Source organism: Corapipo altera, unplaced genomic scaffold (assembly GCF_003945725.1).
Source record: "Corapipo altera isolate COAL_440 unplaced genomic scaffold, ASM394572v1 112, whole genome shotgun sequence".
Classification (NCBI taxonomy): domain Eukaryota; kingdom Metazoa; phylum Chordata; class Aves; order Passeriformes; family Pipridae; genus Corapipo; species Corapipo altera.
The window spans coordinates 8,538,367-8,560,175 of NW_020884899.1; the positions used below are offsets into that span (position 1 = coordinate 8,538,367).

Genomic DNA, 21,809 nt, shown 5'->3' on the forward strand with positions numbered 1-21,809 from the left:
AGGCTACAGCAATTGCCTTTTTAAAAAAGTCTTCAGAATCATCAAGCATTATCTTTGTGAGGATTAATTACCAATTCATTTTATTTACAATTTTTTTGGCAATCAAATTCTGTGCATGTTATGAGCTTGCAGAACACAGAGATGTTGTGAACAACCTAACAATAACGTCACTATATCACCAAATCACTTACCCAATTGCCCAAATAGGATGGTAAAATACGTGGCTTTCTTTGTTGAAGAAAAAATATCACCATTAAGGCAAAGGAATATGAGGGAATGCCACCTTCAGCCTGACAGTCAATGTGGCAGAGCTGTAAGGGAATACATAATTATATCTCTGATGTAAAACCAGCATTTTAATTTATGATCTATTATAAAAGGACAAATACTAAAGAAATGTGAGAAACAGAGTGAAACAGAAAATCCTGTCTCTCAGGAAGTGCAGTTGCCATGCCACGCCACACAGACAAAATAAAAACTACATTATACAGTGTATTCATACAGTGTATACATTCACACAGGAATTCATACAGTGCCTTAAGTGATACTATTTTATTATACATTATTTTCTTCAGATACACCACATTTTGTGATTGTGGGACATATTTATGCTTCTAATTCCAGCTATCAGGTATATGTTGCTGTGAGGCAGCACCTCTCGTAGGGAGATGGGGTGAACTACTGGCATCAAGTATTTCCTACAAACATATTCATGTGACATACATTATACTTACACGTATTCATCTGATTTATACATTGCATTGTGCAGTACTTAAAGAGAAGCAATGACCATTACAAGCACTGAGGATAATTAAATAACTTACTCTAGCCCAGTAGCGGAAAGCCAAAACCAAAGGAATAAGGACAGGCTCCAGTTTTCCAAGTGCAGCCAGCAGGTCAGTTGTAAGGCAAGCCACATCATTCCTAGCACTTACTTTACATGTCAAACCACTGGAATTACAAACATAAAACAGATAAAGGGTTATCACTCTGGATACAGACGATGCCTGGGGCACAGGGGAAGGTGGGGCATCACACCACCATAACAAAAACATGAGTCAGTGTCTCCCTATGCAAGAACCTGAAGTTTTGAAACAAAAGCTACAGAACATAGTTACATTTTCTTTACTACTAACTCATTTAGAACTTACAGAAGTTCATTATAGCTAAAAATATAAAACAGCATTAAGAATTTGCTCTAAGTTCTGCCATTACTTAACTGTGCTATCTTCCACAATTCAACCTTCAAGTATATTGTCTACATTCCAAACACTGAAATAAATAAATAAATACTCCAGACTTGCTGCATATTAAGAGTTGGTTAAGTCCACAAAACAGTTCTCCAGAAACTTTATTTATAAATTTTATTTCTATCCTCTTACAAACACAGGAAAAGATATGTCCACCCTTGTTGCCTTTACTTCCCCAGAGTTTCAACCAGTACCTCCAGCCAGTCAAGCAATCCTGTTTCATTTTGGAGGTTGCTGCTTCTTAGGAATTTACTGAAACTGTCAGATGATGTGTCCTTTCTGGCAATGTGGATCTTATAAAATGTTTTTAAAGCCTTGGCTTAAACTGCTGGCAGCAATTTTAAATAACAACTGCAAGCCATTCCACTTTTCCCCTAGTTAACTCAAAGTAGAACACGTATTTTCAGACTCCTACAACTGAGTTTTATGGAGCACAAAAACAAAGGTAGCTTTCTTTCTAGATTATATTTTCAGGTATGAGCAAATTCCTTTTAACAGCAATGTCAGCTCAATGTCACAGCAACAGTTCTTGTCAGCAGTGCCGGCAACAGCTGCTGTGAGGAGCAGAGTAGAAACTGGTATCTCCTTAACACTCCTTTTCAGTGACACATACCTTTTAACATCTTTGCAAAAGACAACAGGAACTTTGGCATGAAAATCTGACTCCACATCTGAGTAGACAGCTAAGCAAGGAGAAAAAACAACATTTTCTTCAAAGTTTTTTACAATTTTCCCAATTCTGTTTTTAAAACTATTATATTTATACCACAATTTTTCAGAAGTGCTGCATAGCTAAACAGTAAGCAATATTTACTTTTGATGCTCACCACCAGGATCAAACAGCCAGGCTGTGTTCCTGACAGAACAATGAGGTTACAAGTTCCAGAAGGCTTGTAAAAATTTTCACTCATGTTCACATGCAAATGGAAAGCAGCTTTTGAGTTTACCGCTGAAAATTTCTTCTACAAAAAGTTAAACACCACAGAAAGTTTTTTATCTGGCACCTAACACTATTGCCTACTGCCATAACTTCTGGCAATATGAACTGGACTAACTGGGCTGCCATTCTTTTGCTGCAGCTTCTCATCTCAGTCACACAAGCACTGGTATTAATAAAAATCACATTCATAAAAACAGCTCAGACACTTTGCTTGAAAACTAATCCATCTTTTAAAGTTTATAGAAAAATTAAGCATAAAAACATCTAAGCAGCAGATGGAATGTTAAATAGAAATGAGATGCAACTAAAAACTCACCACTGTTCTTCAAGATCTCAAGCACCTGGATCAGAACATCTGGCTGACTCATCTACAAAATCAGAGCAGGTTCCATTATTCAGACTAACCTATTTTATTTTATACTTTATTTAAACCTACTTGGGTGGCACAATTAGTAACTCTACATTCTTTCATAAAAGTGAAATCAGGTGTCAGTATTAATGAAAAAATTGATTGTATCTGTCTGTACCATGAAAACAGGTAATAAACATATCAGCCAGCTTTTTACCAACCTACATCTTTTCTAGTCAACATTTCTGTTCCACTTTGTATTAACAGACTCTATAAAGTTAAAACAAAACACTTGCCATATATTCAACTATTTCAATGTCAACATATGCCACTAGAAATGCACAACAACACAGAATTTAATGTCAGTGCTTTCCCAAGGGTTTTTAAAGGTTATGATTTTTAAGCGTGTTTTCTCTGCTCCCCAGAAATCAACTTAAGTGGTGTTTCAAAGATAAGCATAAATAGATCAAAGAAAGGCTAAAAATTAGCTCCACCTTTGAGCTTTTGTGAAAAAGTGACATGGCACACTCCACACGCAACTGTTTGAAAAAGGGCTCAGTTCTGCTTCCTGACTCCAGGATCACTTCAAAATGCCCTAAGTATGACCCCAAACAGGTACCTGGAATTTCACTGTAACATGTACAGTCAAAAAAAGGGCAAGTTCAGCAGCTGTACCTCTAACAAGAACATGCTGCTAATATCATATACTAAACATTAACCAACAGCTTCAATATTTAAAGGTAAATTATACTGGTCTGCAGGAATTTTGTACTGTAACCTGTAAATTGGGATGTGGTATTTAATTGCAAGTGACTAAACCATAAAAGGAAAAAATGTCATTTCTAGTTCCAACTTTAAAAGGGGGGGAAATCAATGCCTACAAGATTTGAAAGCACATTTATCCAGAGTCAACTATTTTCATATTGCTTCAATGTTTATTCAAAAATTTAGAAAAAGGCTAGCATAAGATTGTCCAGAAAACAACAACCCAAGAATTATCCATAGCACAGCTGACACCAAATCAAAGATTAGATGCTTTGTGATGCCCCAAGAGAAGATAAAGGCAATGGAGTTGAAATAAATGTTGATGATCCTGATCTAAAAAACAGTCTTAGTTAATACAAGATAATATCTACACACCTTAGGGGGGAATTTGATATCGATGTTCACATCGCTGGTCTTAAAAGCGAATCTGGTTAAACAGGAGCCATACATCCTCAGGGAGCAGTCTGCAGAGAGAGAAACAATTATTTAACAGCTAGTAAAAACATTTTTCTTTAGTGGATGATGCATACTTTGCTTTCAATACTGCAGCTCACAAGTGGCACTCCCAGATTAATGAACACTGAACCCCTTTCTCTGCCCTGGGAAGGTCAGTCATTTCCATGACACAGCATCACAGGAAAACAAATCATTCAAACAGTGCAATTACATCCAACAGTTTCCAAGCTGTTTTAAAGGTTTTTTTGGCAATAGTTCTGTTTGTTTTTAATATAAAACTACAAATGAAATAGTAATAACTGTCCCTGTCTCAGTGCAGGATTTTTTGTAAAAGCTTCTGTTAACTCTAGCTCGATTCTTCTGCAGCACTCAGCCAATTCTAAAATTCTGTTTATCTCATCAGCAAGTTCCTATGCACAACTCATTATGTACCATGCACATAAAACATAACTTCAGTATAATCCCAGGCAGAGTCCAGGATCCATTCAGTGATTTTGGAGTTAATACAGTTACCCACAAAGGTGCAGAACAAATCTGAACCAATTAGGAAGTACCTATTCAGGAATAATATAAGTAATGTCATTCCACTCCATAAACAATAATTTATCCCACTTCATGATACAATTTTTGGAGATGAAAACTTTCCTGTAATATCTATTAGGGTCTCACATACTTAAAACAGCTGAAAATTGAGACTGTTCTCAATCCCTCCCAAATCCAACACCTGTTCAAGCAGGGTCACCTAGAGCAGGTTGCCCACAAATGTGTCCAGTTGGGTTTTGAAAATTTCCAAGGATGGGGAGTCCACAATCTCTCCAGGTAACCTGTGCCAGTGTTCAATCAGCCTCATAGCAGAAGGGGTTTCTTGTATTTTTTCTCAGGATCTTTATGTGTGTTTTGACTAAACTCTCTCAATCAGAAAATTATTTTTAACAGAGAAAATAAATCTTACACATACGTAGCTTCAAACAAACCTATTTTTCACTACTTAGAAACCAGTACTCTCAAAATGAATGTCTGTATGGTTAATAATAATGATTTGAAATTATTTACAATAGATTTTCATAGTAGTAACAATTTTTGCATAGTTCTAATGTGAGTTCAAGAGAAAATCATGCCAGAGCGTTCCATGTTTTCTACACTGTGTATTTATTCAGTTTTTCCCAATTTACAACTTAGGAAAACACATTCACTAAAATACAGCTGGCTCTGTAAAGGAGAAAAACAAACTGTCATTTACTATTACAGACTCCCCTTCCACTACTCCTACACCTCCACAGAAGCTCATCAGTCCAAACAAGTCAGTCAGACAAGTAACAACAAAATAACAGTTTTTCCTTAGTACTTAGGTTAAAAAGTTATGTAAAAAAGCTTTGTCTTATTCTAATATACTATCAGTGGGAAACTCAATAGCATGCTGGAACAGAAGTTTGCACCAGAAGCCACATTTATGAGCAAACAGATCAGCAAAGCTCCACCCTACAACCCCCTGTTCTATTCAGCACCTTATATGCAAGAAAATATTTAACAGAGCACCTAAAATTAAAGCTGATTATCCTGCAGCTAACAAAATCTTTCTTACTGCTGTATTTTTATAGAGCAAAGGGAAAAAAGAAGGTATTTACAAAATAAAAGGACAGTATAGAACAACATCCAGTTTCAATATAAATGAAATAAGAAGTCTGAAAACTTTTTTTGGCAATGAGATTAATATTTTCTTCTGTTCAGATGAACAGAACACCAAACCACTGTTACCATAATGTCAGCATCACCACAGCTCCAAAAATCTGCTCTCAAAGTCCCAGTCTGATAACAGGAGACAATGGGAAATCAATGCAAAGAAGTAAAAGTCAAATATTATCTTCTTTTTGTATGATCTCACCGCTCTAAAGAGGATCCATAGCTTCAATGAATACATATCAGAGAAAAGGACAAATAAGCACAATCATATTTTCCTCTTTTTGTATGTTTTTTAATTCCTTTAAAATCAACTGCATATATTAATAGTGTATAATATTAAGATAATTTAACCCCAAATTCTTCATTAATTCACCATTAATGAAGGCATCAAAATCTATGTAAAAACAAAGAAAAATTGTCACCTAAAGGAAAGGAAGAACACTGAGTACCTGGTAAGGGCTGTTGAATAATTTTCTCCATCTCATTTACAATTTCTTGACGAATTCTGAAGTCCTCATCTGAGATGCCTTGTTCATGTGCTGCCTCGATGAGGGTAAAACTCAGAGCAGCCAACTGTGCAGAAGAGGGGGGTGGGAGGGCCCGCAGCTCATTTTCCTCTTGCTTTTCCTGTATAATTATCAGATAATAAAAGTAATAACTAATATTTGAAGGAAAAAAGGTTATCTCATGCTATTGTATGATATCAGAACATACTGTTTCCTGTTTGTGTTCTCCTACTTACATGGTGCCCTGACCAAAGGCAGGAGCTCTGCCCAGCCTAACAAACCCAATAGTGTGGCTCACAGGAATGGCAGCAAGTGCTCAGGGTCTAAAATAGAGAGTGGTGTTTTACAGTTGGCAAGTGGGGAGGAAATCTGCTGTATTCCATTCCTGAGCCACATTTTCTGACATTTCTGAAACAGGATTCATCCAAGAAAATAAAAAGCTGTAATTGTTCCCATATAATAAAAGTAACTGAGCTGCAGAAGTCACACTGATTTCTTGAGAGTGGATTGTACTTGAAGGAAAGGTATCAGAGGCAGGAAAAGTATTCCTAGCTCCAAGGAATTTTTATAAGTTCAGTCCCATTGCTGCTTAAACAGCTGGTGCCAGAAAGCACTGGGTTTAGTGCATCTAATCCAACAGCAAGAACAAGTCAGATTCATCAAGTCATTTGGGACTAAGGACAACAACCTCTTGTTTCATAAATTCACCAACTAAAGGAAATGTGACTGACAACAGAAATAAATATTAATCATAACACAAAGTACTAAGAAAACACAGTATAGTATGAAAATGTTTGCTTAGTTTTAAGGCTGCATCTCTCAACTCTTCTGTTCTTATTTTAACAGATTTAGCATAAGAAAGAATATGGGCATTTTTAAAGGGTTTTTTTACATCACTACTTTAGGATTTTGCCTGAGTTGGGAAACCACAGCTGCTGCTGAGCTTATTTCATAGTCTTGCATCTCCTAGAGCTGTACATAGTGTATTTTATGAAGTAACATTCAGATAGTTACATATGTATCACTATAATGTGGCAGGGACATAAAGCCATTTGGAGACAAGTGTTAAACACTGAAACTGCTCCCTGTGCCCCAGCATTCCAGTCAGCAGCACAGAAACCTCATTCCTCAATTCTTATCTCCATGTCCAGATGAAAAGCATGGTAAGAAAGTGTTTTTATAACAAACACGAGGCTGGTTCATTCTTTTTTCCATGACAGTAAGAGAACCAGAATCCTTTACCAGTATCACTGAATACAAAAAGGTTACTTTCTGAGATGTAATGGATTTATGGCATCCAGAGTTTTCCAGGTTATGACTTGCACAAATTACAGAATTAGAGCATTAATAGCAAATGGTAAGAAATACACAGGAACAGGAGAAAGTAATTTGACTGAAATTTAGGGAATGGTTGTAGGAAGACTAATTTTAACCATTTAAATCACAAAACCCAACACACTGGGGAATTTGTAGCTCTTCTTCAGCGCTTACAAAAATGGGCTGGCAGGAAAATCTAGGCACCTTTTATTGGACTTCATGGATGTAACAGTTCTTTTGAGCAAACCACACCATCATGGTGTCTGATAAAGAAATTGCTTTTCTCTCTGTAAACCTTAGAACTGCTTTTCACATTAAACACATTTATAAACCCAAGCAGATGATGAGAGACTCGGGAACTGTCTCCCTCCATCCTGTAACTACTAAACTTCACAAGTCAGACTAAGTAAAAAACCAAAAAAAACAACATTCCCAACCCCATCTCTAGTCCCTGGAGATCCTATGACCAATGACATTATTTTGGGGAAAAAAACAGAAAAACTAATTCTATTTCTATATAATACATATATTTCTCACTTAAGTTACCTTGCATTCTGCTACTAAAAGTATAATGAACTGCCCACTACTCAGAGACACTAATTCAGAAGCAGTGACCAAAAATGTTCTTTCCTCTCTGCCTGGACAGACCATCAAGCCCTTCGTCTCAAACAGAAAATAGAAATTTGTGCATCTCTGCTCAGCACACAAACTTTCACCTAAATGAACATGACCAAAGAAAACAAACCATATAACAGAAAATCTATTTTTAAAGCAAAAAAAAAAAAAAGAAAAAATAGCCCAAATTTTATTTAACTTACCATTATATTTTTCTTATGCCGTTTTTCTTTAATATGCTTGTGAGCTCCCTGGATGTTTTCAATGTGAACTAAGCAGAGCTTGCATAGATACTGACAGTTGGTGTATTCTGGGGAGCGCTGAGGAAAAAGGGCCAGAGATTAAAATGGTGCCTGAAAAACTCAATACTTTGAATAATAAACTGCATGTAATACTTTTAAAGTCAAGGTGCTTTGCAAACATTCAGTAATCTTAAAGAAAAAAATGGCAGAAATGGGATTTTTACCTGTATGGTAGGTGGGGAAAGAAAGGAAGTGAGATGACTAAAATATGATACTTCTCAGGACATTTTAGTGAGGGATGATTAAGACTGAAGACTTTATGCTTTCTAAGGCTGACCTAAAGGCCAGTAAACCATTCCCTTGACAGCTCAGGCTGACAATACCAGGATTGAATAAATCCCAGCATTTACCCTCCTTTCTGTGATGAGAGAACAGCAAGTATTCCTTGTGTTACCCACTCTTTGTGTGCTGACAGCTGGTGGTGGGGTTTGGCAGCACATCCCCAGCACTCTGTGCAAGGGCTGCAGTCCCATGAAAAAGGGAGCAAGGAGGAACACGACCACTCACTAATGACACTGAAGAAGGTGTGATCTCTGATGCTGCTGCATTTTGATGAATAATCTGCGATGCCCAGAATTGGAGAAACATGCAGAACAAGCACCTTTTTGTACAGACAGGCTGGGAGAGGTGGAGTACAAATGGAGAGTGGCCACTGGGGAGACTCGAGTCTGCCAGAAGCAGCCAAACCTCTGGAGATGATGGGGAAGAAGGGAAATCACTGTTCTCAGAGAGTCCAAGAGAGGATGCTGTGGAGTTTATTCAACCAGGAAACCATTAAGATCTACTAGACTAAAAGGCAGAAAAGGGGAGGCGTTGTTTGCAAATACCTCACTTCACCTGTCTCATCCTGCACTTGTATTTTCTAACCCTACTTTACATTTTCATCTGAGTTCTAACACATCTCTATTTACCAAAACCAAAAAGTACACTGAAAACAACAGATGTTTAAGCAGTGACATAACAATGAATGAACAGAGAACACCACTTTAACACACTAAGGTGGACCACAGGTCAGTTAAACAAATTTTGACTTACTATATGGAAACCTAAACCACTGTTAAATTTGGGCAGGTTTTTTCACTTGATGAGTTTGACCTTTTGCTTTTGGGGAAAAAAAAAAGTCTGATGCTCTCCAAATGCAGAGTAAATATCAATGTAAAATAATAGTGTTATTATGCTTCACTTAGTAAGTCTCTTCATCCTTATTTTCTATGAGACAGATACCCAGTAAGATGAAATTAAATATCCATTCAGAAAACAACCAATAGACAGTTATACTTGGTTAGTTGGGAAGATTCACATATTTGATACCTGATCACTGAAGTAGTTCAGTAATATTTTACCACTCTTCTATAATAAAATTAATATCAGCAATAAAAGTATCTTAAAAATCTGTGTATTTCTTTACAATATTGATCTGCTGTATTATGTCAATAGATGTTGCCAGAAAGGTTGAATCATGTAACAACTTTTATTTTTCCTTTATTGTAAAGACTTTTTTAATCCTCTAGTTATGCTTAACTGCTATGAAAGGGGCAAGAACTCAAAACAGCAAGACGAAAAAGTTACAGACTACTACCTGTGTAAGATAGATGCATCCAAATAAGCCAGGCCTCATGAAATTTGTCCTTGGATATTCAAGGAGCTAATCTATAACAGAGCCAGCTGTATTTTAAAGAACTCACAGAGGATGGGAAGGTTCCAGATCACAAGCAAAGAGAAACTTATGAATATCTTTAAAAGGCTAAAGAAGATGAGCCAAGGAATCAGAGACCAGTCAGAAATAGCACTCAGAAAAATGCTGCAATAAATTATTAAAAAGCACACAGGGACAAAGGTGACAACCTGATCTGCTCCAAACAAATTGCATTAACCCAAACCTAGGGTTGTTTTTTTAAAAGTGCTTGAAGCAGCAGCAGTAGATGTTGTATCTAGAATTTTACAAAGATTTTGTCACTTGTCACAGTATCAGTCTCCAAAGGAGACCATAAATACTATCTAAATAAAGAACAGTAAGGTGGCAGCAAAACTGCTCACAGAACTGTCCTCAGAGCACACACACCTAAAAGCACGTGCCAAGAATTTTTCAGCAGGGGTCCTTGTGGGGTCAGAAATACCCACACCTTTTTGAAGACTTGGGAAATGCAACAGAGGGTGTGCTGACTACAAATGTGAAAGCCACAAACTTGGGAGGGGATACAGAAGACGTAAAATAAGAAAAAAATCAATAATTACAACAAATTAGAGGAATGGAATAAATAAGCTGCCACTAAATAATACCACAGCAAAGTATCATTCCTCTTTAGGTACTGCCAACTGCAAAAAATCCAGGGCTGGGAACACCTGATGGAGCATTTCTGAAGCAAGTTGCTAGTCAAACTACAAGTCAACATCCTATTGCTGCTAAAGAAAGCAAAGATGCTAAACAAAAATGCTGTATTTCAGACAGATGCAGCCAGCTTTCCTCTGTATATGTAAGACTTCAGCTGAAATGGCATGTCCAATTTAGATACCAGTTACACAATGGGTGTCTACAGAAAAGCAACAAGAATGAACCACTAAAAACCCCCAAGACCAGTGAAAAAAGACAGTCTAAAGAAGGGAAGACTGGAAGAATGGTAAGGATCTTCCAATGTGCAGGTGATGTGAAAAAGAAGTAATAAACTTATGGTTATTTTCCTAGGACAACATAAGAGGGATTAAAACACTAAGAGACATACTTGAATTAGACATTTAGAAAAACTTCTGGGTTGCTCACACTGACTTGGACATTATTTCACTGGGGATACTATTAAGAGCAGTTTAGATGAACATTTGTAAGCACCCATCCCCAAGAAGGGCCTGGGGAGAGGCTGATATACCAAAGAGAGTACAAAGTTCTTCTCAATCCTGAATTCTGAGTTTCCAGGGAACCAGACTTTCCAGAAAATCTTATGTAAATAATGGAACTGGAAACCTTTAGGTCTGCAGAGTTAAAAAAAATCCTGTTCTACAAAGGCTACATGTACCACAAAAACAGCCAGAAGTTTCCAATCCATATCATCAGCCACAATGACTGACCAGTCAACTACCAGGGATAAATCTTAGTCCATAAAGTGATTCATTATTAAGAAGAAAAAGAGATTGTAGTAGAAATACCACCCAACCAAAACATGGTGATGATAATGAGAGAGGACACACATTTTCTTCTTTATCTGATAAATAACCCAACCTACTTTTTCAAGTCGGGAGATATAATCTCTTTCCAGCCGTTCCTCAGCTTGTTTCAATCCCAGTTGCTGTTCAACTGTCAGATTGGATTCATCAAGAACAGCAGTGGTTTCTAAATAATCTGCTTCCAAAGTATGTTCTTTTGTTGATTCAGAATTCTTGATTTTACCTAGAGAAAGAAATAGTTACTTTCTTCAGAATAACTCACAGAGAGGAAAAGTGAAAATTAGATAAGAACCAAACACAAATTAGAGCTACATTCCAGGTTTTTTTTTTCCAAAGGCTGGCCAAAATCACCTTAAATGTTAGAATCTTTCCAGTAGGTTAACCAGTATTTTAGAGAGACTTCAGAGACTAGTCTGCTACTGAGAGTGTATCAAAAAGAGTTTAAAAAATGGTAGTTTAATTTTGTGTTTCAGTCATAACTTCACAGTCTCTTATTAGGGCAGGAAAGGGGCTTTTTTTTGTCATACAGAACAGAGTATGCAAGACCCTGATGCCCTATGTAAGAAATATTAGGCATAAAATTATTTTACACAGCACATTTTAAGGGAATAAGTCATAGAACTGCCCTAAAGCCATTCACCCATATGACCTTACAGAGTCAGTCATCAGGCATTTCAGGCCCTCAATTTGGAAGCTGCTGGAGCTGCACCTGAACACACCGTGACACTTCACCACCCACAGCTTTGGAACGCTGCTGCTCCCAAACACAGGTCAGCTCCCAAGGGCCAGTTCCTCCAGATGCCTATGGATTGGTCATAGGCCACTAATCTGCACAAACATCTACATCAAATTACTCCTGTCATTTTTACATAAGCAAAAGTGAGGGCTATTTGTGCTTTGTTCTTTTTTCTTTCCTTTCACATGAGATCTGTGCCCCCAGACCAGCGAGGAATCAAAACTGAATAAGTTTCCAAGTCCTGGTCTCTCAGTAACAGATGGTCCCCACAGTATATGATGGTGGTGGTCTACAAACAGCTGACTGATCACAGGATGCTGCCACTTCAACCTGTTTTTCCTGTTAAATTTTATTAAGAGAGCTAAAAAAATACACACTTCACTATTTTCTTACTATTTCCATACAAGCAACTGCTGTACAGGCAATATTCACAAAATTGCCTGTAGTTGTGGGGAATACTTCAAACAGAAGGTCTGTACTGGTATGGCATATTAGAGATGAAAAATGCATTCTAAAAGAGTGTGACAAATCCTGAACTATGGAATTAACCTGATGAGACAAAGTCTGATCAATATATTAAATTTTGACATTAAAAAATATGTATAAGAATTGCACGCTCACAAGGGTAACTGCTGATGGATGATACATATTCCAGAGCTTCCTAAATCAAAAAGCCATCTGCCAAAACCTATTTTCAACATTTTTAGTAACCAAAAGAGCACAACAGTCACAGAAAAAATAAGTATTTTTCCCCTACTTATGATAAAGAATTTTTCTTACTGATTTTTCCCCTCTGAAAAGCAGTAATAACTGGCATTTCCCTAAGTAGCAATGATATTATGAAGGGTTCCCCCTTCATAAGGCACTACATTCACAAAATTGCCTGAAACCCACACACACTAAGTAGCTTACAAAGATGTTTAGGTCTCAGGCATAAGAAGAAAGGACAGCTATTATCATAATCTCTTGTTCTCCCAGCAAAATGCTTGTATTAACAGTATGTTCTCTCTAAATGCAACCAGCAACTTTCTCTGTGTGAAAAAAATATTCCAACAGAAATATTTCAAAGCCCTTTTCAGCCTGTTCACAAACGCGCCAGAAGAAAATGGAATAAAGCAGTGTTAAATAATACTCACTGAAGTCATCAGGCTTATGTTCCATTTTCCTCTGATCTGCAGCAGCCTTACCAGGATCACCAGTCTGATCAACACCAGCCTTCAAAGCAGGAACTCCCAGTGGATTTTCCAGCACCAGTTTCCCTTTCTGTGTAGCTGTTAAGCTTTCCATTCCGACCCCATTCCCTGAAACATGGGAGCCTGGAGCGTTTTCTCCCACTGGTTGGGCTTTTGTCTGTTTCAGGTTTTCCATTGCTGATGATAAATTAGAAAATTTTTTTGCTTTTCCATGACTTCGATCCTGAACGTTTGATCCCATATCTTTAGTTCCAGGAATACAACTATTTACTTTGCATGATTTATTTTCCCCTTGTTTCTCAGAACAAACATCATTTTGTTTACTTTTTTTGCTGCTATTCCCACTTGGAGAACTTCTCCCAACATCCTTCACAGATTTGTCATTCCTATTATGTTTGTAATTTTGATTAATCGTAACTTTGACAGGTTTGCCTTCCTCACAGACAAGACGGACAGACTTCCTTGGGTCATGATTTCCATTCTTTGAGCTCTTGGCCTCTTCCATTATAGTGAAGACCTGCTTCTCCTGTCTCTTGAGACCACTTGAAGTGCAATTCTTCAGCAATTTGCAGTTGATTTTAAATCCTCTGTGCAGGCAAGGATCGTAGCTGATTGTCTACTGAGGAAATAATGAGAAGACATTTTTAAATTGAAGGAAAAAAATTAAAGCTCTGTGTAGACAGCACATTAAATAAACTTCTCTAAGGGAAAGTGTAACTACAAATTATTACAGGAAGCATATTCCCCCCTCAGGCATAAGTGAGTTTTCATAATACATTCGGTACTAAAGTAAAACTCACGAAAATGTTGATCATCTTGATTTGTATTTAAAAAAGGAGGGGATATTAAGAAATGAAAGATGGCAGAACACTGCAAAAAACACTGTGATAAACGTGCCAACAGTTTGCTTTTTTCTTTCCTTCCTATTTCTGGCTCTCTGAACAAAAACAAGAACCAAGATGTCTGCAACTACACTGGAAAAAATTAAAAAAAAAAAAATTAACACATCTAAAAAATCCCACTCAATACATACACAGCTCAAATTAGCCACTAGAGAAAACTAATTCTGTTTCCAGCAAGCAAGCTCCATTTTATTAACTGATTTCAAAAAGCATTTAGAGATATAATGCAAAGCATTAATAATAAACCTGACTGACCACCTGCACCCACAGATACTCAGCAAACCTTTGACACATACAGCTCTCATATAAGTTAACTGCCAACAATTAAATGAGATTTTTGCTTAGCAAAGAAACCCCACAAATAGTAAATATTTTGTTTAGCTGCAGATTAACTTTACTCATGTAAACCTCAGAGCTTTAGGTGGTGTATAATCATCTGAGCTTTATGTTGGCCACAGCTCAAAGGCTGTGTTTCCAATGGGAAGTTATGAGTAAGTAGGTCTGTTTGTAAGGAATTACTCTTATTAATATAGAAAACAAAGGGGGAGAATCTGTAACAAGAAATTGGATTTTGTTTTAAATAACCTTGAGATAGCAATTAAAAAATTATGAGAATGAAGTATTAGACATAAAAGAAAATAAATTTTGTAAAACTATAGCAAGTGCAGAGTTTCTCTCTTTCCTATCCAGCTCATATCTGGGAGGTAAATGAATGATCCATGGAAACATCCAGGTTCCAGAGAATCCATCAAAACAAGTAGCTCATAATTTAGTGAAGAAAAGGAATAATAGAAAAGTCTATGAATTACAACTATTAAAAGTATCACAACATACTTTTGTACTTTAATAATAAGAACCAGAAGGAAGGATCAGACTAAAAAAAAAAAAACACAAAACCACCTTTCTGAATATTATCAGTATAAAAGAGAGTAACTTTTTTTTCAGGCTATATAATATAGTTACTACCTCTCTCACTTGAAAAAGACACAAATCAGAAAATACTTCAGGACACAAGGCACGTACTAAAATGGTTATCTAAAGTCTCTACTGAGATAATTGAAAATACATATTATCTTTCAAAAATGAAAAGCAAAGAAACGAACAAAACCCACAAGAATTTTCCTGAAGCTGATATGAGCACCTCAGTCTTTAGCAAAATAAAAACCCTGAAAAAGAAAAAAAAGAAAATCTGTATTCCTAGATTTGTTCCAATGGCTAAGTATTTTATCTCAGAAACACATTTAGTTAATATTACAGCTATTTCCTATTATACACTGACTGCACCTGGCTCGTACTTCTGGATCAAAAATCAAGAAGATTAACCAGTATTTGCCTCTGGACTGTACTCTGTCTTTCCCACAGCAATTCCTGTCAAACAGCAGCAGGACCCTGCCCACCTGGCCCAGCACTGCTCAAGCCCCAGGGTGTGAGGAGAGCCCAGAGCCCCCCAGGTTGGCTAAACCTGGATCACTGCAGTGCCTGAGCTCCATGGAAAGCTCTGCTCTATAGATGGCCAGTGTCACACCTCTGGACAGGACGGCACTGTCTTCACACTACTGTGCGTTTGGGTTTTTTAATGTAACCAAAGAGAAAGCTGAGCAGGACTTTTCAAATGCTAAACTATTTCTTATGTTTCACTTGTTCAGCCTCAAGAGGGGGAAAAAAGCATCCAAACCAACAAAAAAAGCCCCCCCCCACACACATCAATTCTGGTTCGTTTCTGACCCCACATCCCCCTCACACACCGAGGCCGCTCCAGCGCGGTGCGGCACCGACCCGACCGGAGCAATGACACCCTTTTCTCCAACCCGGCTACTCACTCCCAGCTCCTCGGGCTGCTCCTTCCCTGTGCCTTCTGCAGGGAACCAAACCGGAACCCCAATGCAGCCTCACGTAAAGCTGGCACCGGCAGGAGGAGGAGGAGGAGCACGGCCGGTAATAACAAACAACTCGCAGGGTGGGGACAACTCCTGTTGGCACCACTTCCACATCAAAGCTGCCATGGAACTCCGGCGTTGCAGGAAAAGTGGGGCCTCGGTTTGCTCTGCTTTTTGTATGTGTCAAGTTGTTGGAGTCATATTTGGAAAGAAGGTTTTTTTTAAAAAATCCACCAAAATTATTCAAATTATTTGATCTCATTCATTCAATAAAATACACAGTTATATATTCAAAGAGAATATATAATCTTTAATCAAATGTACAAATGTGATGGGAAAAAACAACTGAGGAAACAGTAAACACTAGAATCCAGCTAATAAACTGAGTACTGTGATAATATTACATATCAAGAGAGTGAGTGTAATCAAATGTAAGTAGCTAATGTTAAAAAAAACCCACAGATATATTCCTTATTCCTGAGAAATAAGAATAAAGAGAGGTCATGACATCTCATAAGACAAGAATACTTTGTATCCCAAAAAAAAAAGGTAAGAGTTCCACAATGAAATGCTGAATCCGAAATGCAAGTGCAATAACAATGTTGTTGAATTTGGGGATTTTTTTTTTTGCTTTTCTGTTTTTTTTTCTTCTACTCTTTAATGCTGAAATGATTTAGCAAACAAAAAATAATTTAAACTGCTGCAACATACTCAACGGTGCCAAATTACCATCTCACAAAGAACTGCAAAGTAAACCAACTAATAAAACTTAACACGAGAAACAAAACAGAGACCACTCCTAAACCCAAGAGGGTCTCAAAAAGATTCCTCTGTCAGATATTGGCCATCTACATAAGAGAGAGGGGGGAGAGGGAAATAGGGAGAGGGAAAGGAGTGCCTCTGAAAAAAATAACACAGTTGGAAACAAAACACTGGAGTGGAGTGAATCAGTGCTGAGGTGGCATCTTTCTAGAAACCTGGATGGCACATCTTGTTCACAGGCTCAGGCTCATACCAAACTGCCAGATCTGGAATCAAAGAAGAATTTTATTCCCAGACGGGCTGGCAACAAAAACAGAGCTTTTTCACCTGGGTCTGCAAAGTGAGGTGTGATCAACCTGTTGAAAGCATCTCAGAATATTTCATTTATTCACTACCCCAGAGTTACAGGGGACTTGGTTCCCTTTGCTTTCTGAAAGTACAGTGCCAGGTACTCCTCTGAACTCTAGCCCAGCCCTTGGCTCTTTCTGAAAAATAATCTGGCTGAAATACAACAGCTTGAGGTCAGACAAGATACTATCTGACCTCAAGCTCTAGAAAACTATTAAATCTCTACATACCTACAGAAACCGAATTAAAAATGTTTAAGATTAGCTTCACTTAGAAATAACTTTAAGCTCACGAAACAAAGGAGTGAGAGTGTTTCACTTTCATTTCTGCCAGTTTCAATTCTTTCCTCCACCTCTCAGACTAGCATTAGAAAATTCTACATTTGAATTGCAAAAACTCAGCGTGAGGCTTACTTTCAAATAGGGGGGGAAAAAAGCCAAAAAACTTTGGAGAAGCTATTTCTAACCATTTACCTTTCCAATTCTTCCTCTCAAAGTTGTTCCACTGGACTTAACTCCCTCAAACACACACATTTTGGGTCAAACTTTGACATAACAGGGCCTCTTCAAAAATATAGGCCAAGTTAAACTGTGAGCTCTTGCATTCTGAGCTGCTCTTCTGCAAAGCATTTCTTCTTAATCATTTCATCAGGAGCAGAACTGACTGTACCTGGTTTTTTGTGCTCCCCAGTCACAGTCTCACTCACAGCCCTTTGGGCAAACAGAGGAGACGTGCTGGGGCTGGGGGAATATAACCGTGGACTGGTTTGCAGCTACTCCCTATGAGAAATGTAACTTCCTCTCCTTTACCGAGACAGGATTGTTCCAGAAAACACTCACAAACTCGATGATCTTCCGACATTACTTCAAAAATGCTCTAAAACATGGTCCCAACTGGCTGAAGGTCCAAAAGTAACCAGAAGAGTAACTGAAGGGAAAGAGAACGGGCTTGCAAGTTTTGTTTCCCCAGGGAGTACTCGATTAAATATAAACAGTGAAAGTACTACAAACATAAGTGTTATCACTCTCCTTCTATAAAACATTCCCTCCTTCGAGATAGGGAGACATGTATTTTATCCAAGGCCTGCTTTTGTCTGTCCCATTATGATTGTCCTTAAGCTCAAATCTCCCAGTCAGCCCTCCCACAGTAAGTGGGGTGATTAACCTCAGTGCCCCCCTCGCCTCTTTACCAATATAGCCCAGCTGAACTTCCTCCACAAAAATAAAAGGAAATTCTGCAAACAAAGGTTACAGCCAGTCAGGAACAACAGGAAAAGTTGTCTTCTGCACTCTGTTCATATTGCAGCACAGGTGATGTCCACAGACACCCTTAATATGCTGGGGAAAAGGGGCTTTTCTGGACTGTTTACAGTCTTAGGCCTATTTTTCTGTCTGAGAACTTCTACAAACCATTCGAGCCTCTCCCATGTTCTGTGTCAATAATTTAAAAAAAAGTTATCACACATTTATGTTTGTTTTATGATGAACAAGACATAACTTAGTACAAACTATTATGGATTCTTGATATTTTTCCAAAGCACTTAAAACTAAAACTACCAGAGATTACTGGGCACTAAAGCGCCTCAGGCTCCACCAGCACTAAACCCATCGGTATTCTTAGTAACAAACACAAGTGCTACACAGCATTTCAGATCTCCCTGTTACTACAAACTATAGAATTTATCTTAGTAAGTATAATACTCCCAAAATCTATCTAGAAGAAAGCCAGTACAGTGCACACAAAATTTAACACACAAATCAGGGATGCAACAAAACACACTCTGGGCTCAGTGAAAATACAGAACTCGGTAGGAAAGTGATGCTGTGTTTACAGTGTGGAAGACTGAAAACTTCCAAGGAGCCATCACGAGATTAACAACTGTGTATACATAAGTAAAAATATATACAGTTGTAACAGTATGATATCTGAATTACAAAAGTACTGCTGAGTAACTGAAGTAACAAGAAAGGCTTTGCTTGATACAAAACTTAGTAACTATGTCGGTGCAAATATCTTACAATTGAATTACGACATGAGCAAAATCTGCTGGATGTGAGATCTGTAAGGGATGTGCTTGTTACACATCACTCTCTGCATTGACACTGTTTTTCCTACAGCACAGGGTGACTCACAGAGAAGGTGAGAGAGAGGCACGTCACCATCACCCAGTGCCAAGAACGCACTTTCTGACCCTACTACTGCTGCTGACTCCCATTCCAAACTGGGGAAAGCCATCCTCTGTCACACCAGCCATGTAACTAAGCTACAACAGCTTCCTTACCTCTCCATTTCATACAGGCTTCTCATGCTTTAGTCCATTTTGGTTCTGATACTGGGTTTTACTGTCATAGTCTACTTCACAACCGACTGCAGCAAGCACTGGAGCCAGAGGAGGGGAGCAGCTGCCTCAAATCTCACGTATGCTGTGATCAGAGCAGAAACTGCTCCAAAGTAGCTCCAACTTTAAAAACAAACACACACAACACTTGCACCAATGCCTCTGAGGAGGCTGGAAAAACACAGCACAGCAATGCACAGGTTTAAAGCCTTTCAGAGGCTAAACTGGCTTCCGGAGACCTGAATGGATCATGAAACTGGCTTAAAGAGCAGCCACACACTGAACTCAATTTATCCAACTTGCTCTTAACCTCCCTTTATGTGGTGCTTATGCTACATAAAAATACAGCAGTATGTATTTGTGGCACCTGGATCTTGTATTTAAACAATAATGATTCCTTCACCCCACCTGGAATCCTTGAGGAAGGGATGGCCTTTGAACTACTTCATACCAGACGTAAACTTGTTGCTGAAAAAAAGTATTTCATGCATCAACAGAAATAAAAAAAATAAAATCTAAGAACATCTCATAAATTGTTTTTTCCCAAAGATTTGCTGAAACCTTAGAATCAAAATGATGAACCAAGGATACAGTATGAGTACATCTGCATGTATGCATGCATTTCTGATGAAAAGAACAGTAAAAATTAGATTCGTGTGCATTGTTACAAAATTCAGGTAATTAGTTTTTAGGACTTCTAAGTTAAACAATTTATCAAACAATACACAAAATCTTCCTAATGTGCCCAAAGCACCAGAAACATTGACTTTCACTAGATTGCTTCCACTGTGTGAATTAATCCACTAAGAAATTGCAGGATCCTTCTTTCTGTGAGTTCTCAATGAAAGTCAGCACCGGTATGACATTATTTCATTAAGCTAGTGACAAAAATAAAGTTAATTTAGTAGAAATGCTTTGTAAAATTTCAAAAGCCGGTATTACAAGTAGAAAACAGGCTATACTCTCAGCTGGGCAAACTTCTGAATTGCCTTACAGCATCACTATGAACACACAATCCAAAACCATCACTCTGACAAGCAGATCCACATAACATTTTACAGGAGCTCCCCAGGGATATCTTGCTTTCAAGTAGGACACAGGGAAATCCCGCTCCCCTTTCTTTCTCCCCACAGCAGCAATTCCCTCCAGAGGAAGAAGCAGGTAAATGCCCTGCACTGTGCAGGTGTTCCACAGCATCCAGCAGCTTCTTTTCCACTGCAAGCTGAGGTAGGAGAGAAAAGCCCCAGCTGTCCTCTGTGCAAGAACAGAACACAGAAGGAACTCTCTGATCCCTCCGTGTTTATCTTCTGGGAACGTATCCCAACATGTACGTTCTGGGAAATTGCAATTTTATCCCAAAATTAATTTTATGAAGGTATTTTCACTAAAGTTAAGCAGAAAAATGATTAAAAAAAGCTCAGTGCAAAATTGGCGTTTGCAAAAGAGACCTCTTACTCCTAATATAGCACCTTCTGCCAGATACTGTAATTAAGTCATACTTCCATGGCTGGCTTACTTTTCTTGTCACGGAAATAATTATGTCATAACTATCTGGGGTCAGACTATCCAAAGAGCACCTACTGAAACTGGAAGCACAACTCAAACAAACCCATAAACAACACGTATCCTCTATTTTCAAGCAAATGCAATGACCCTTGAATCCAGGACACGTTTCAGGAAGCCAAGTGACATGGAGGTGGCAGGGATACAAAAAAAATTATCAGATCCATACTTAGATACAACTATCTTTTTAATGTACTAATCTCTACCTTAGCCTAAATCCGATTATATTGTTTCTCTGCACGTTACAGAGCTCATCCTCCTCCGATATAACCAGAAACAACCTTAAAAGAGAGGAGGCCTCAGGTAACATGTCACATTCAGCCAGCTGGCAAATCGCAACCTATTGCAAAAGCGGCAAAGTCGTTCAGCTGTATTTGTACATAAAATAAGACAACAAAAGAGCACGACCACGTCGGCGAAGTGACGCCTGGGTGTCACATCATAATTCACGGAGAGCGGAGGGGGCACGGCCGGCCAGGGCAGCCCCGACACGGGGCATTTCCCCGCAGGCCCCGGGGGTCTCTCCCTCCGCCGTGTTTAATCGCACTTGCGGGCGAACCACAACCCGCACGCAGCAGCCCCAGCCCGGATGCGCCCCGGGGGCGGCCCCGGCCCCCGCTGACCTTGGGGTGGCCCCCGCGCCGCGACCCCCGGCGGCCCCCCTGCCCAGGCGCGGGGCCCGAGGCCGCCACGGGCCGTCGAGGCGGGGCAGGGCTGGGGCGGGGGGCGCCGGCGCGGACAGGCCCCCCCCCCC

At 38.7% G+C, this 21,809-nt stretch overlaps 1 protein-coding gene across 2 annotated transcripts in view; it reads right to left on the reverse strand.

The window, feature by feature from the left end:
* TUT4 (terminal uridylyl transferase 4) overlaps positions 1–13,881 on the reverse strand; it is a 35,661-nt gene extending 21,780 nt beyond the window's left edge. For both annotated transcript variants that reach the window (XM_027648849.1, XM_027648848.1), the window contains exons 1-9: positions 13,209–13,881; positions 11,396–11,559; positions 8,082–8,198; positions 5,890–6,067; positions 3,680–3,768; positions 2,507–2,558; positions 1,864–1,933; positions 825–951; positions 192–311 (exon numbers count right to left, since the gene is read on the reverse strand). In XM_027648849.1, the coding sequence (XP_027504650.1) occupies positions 192–311; positions 825–951; positions 1,864–1,933; positions 2,507–2,558; positions 3,680–3,768; positions 5,890–6,067; positions 8,082–8,198; positions 11,396–11,559; positions 13,209–13,770 (1,479 nt within the window). In that variant the 5' untranslated portion in view covers positions 13,771–13,881. The remainder of the gene's footprint in view (positions 1–191; positions 312–824; positions 952–1,863; positions 1,934–2,506; positions 2,559–3,679; positions 3,769–5,889; positions 6,068–8,081; positions 8,199–11,395; positions 11,560–13,208) is intronic.
* Between the last annotated feature and the right edge of the window lie 7,928 nt (positions 13,882–21,809).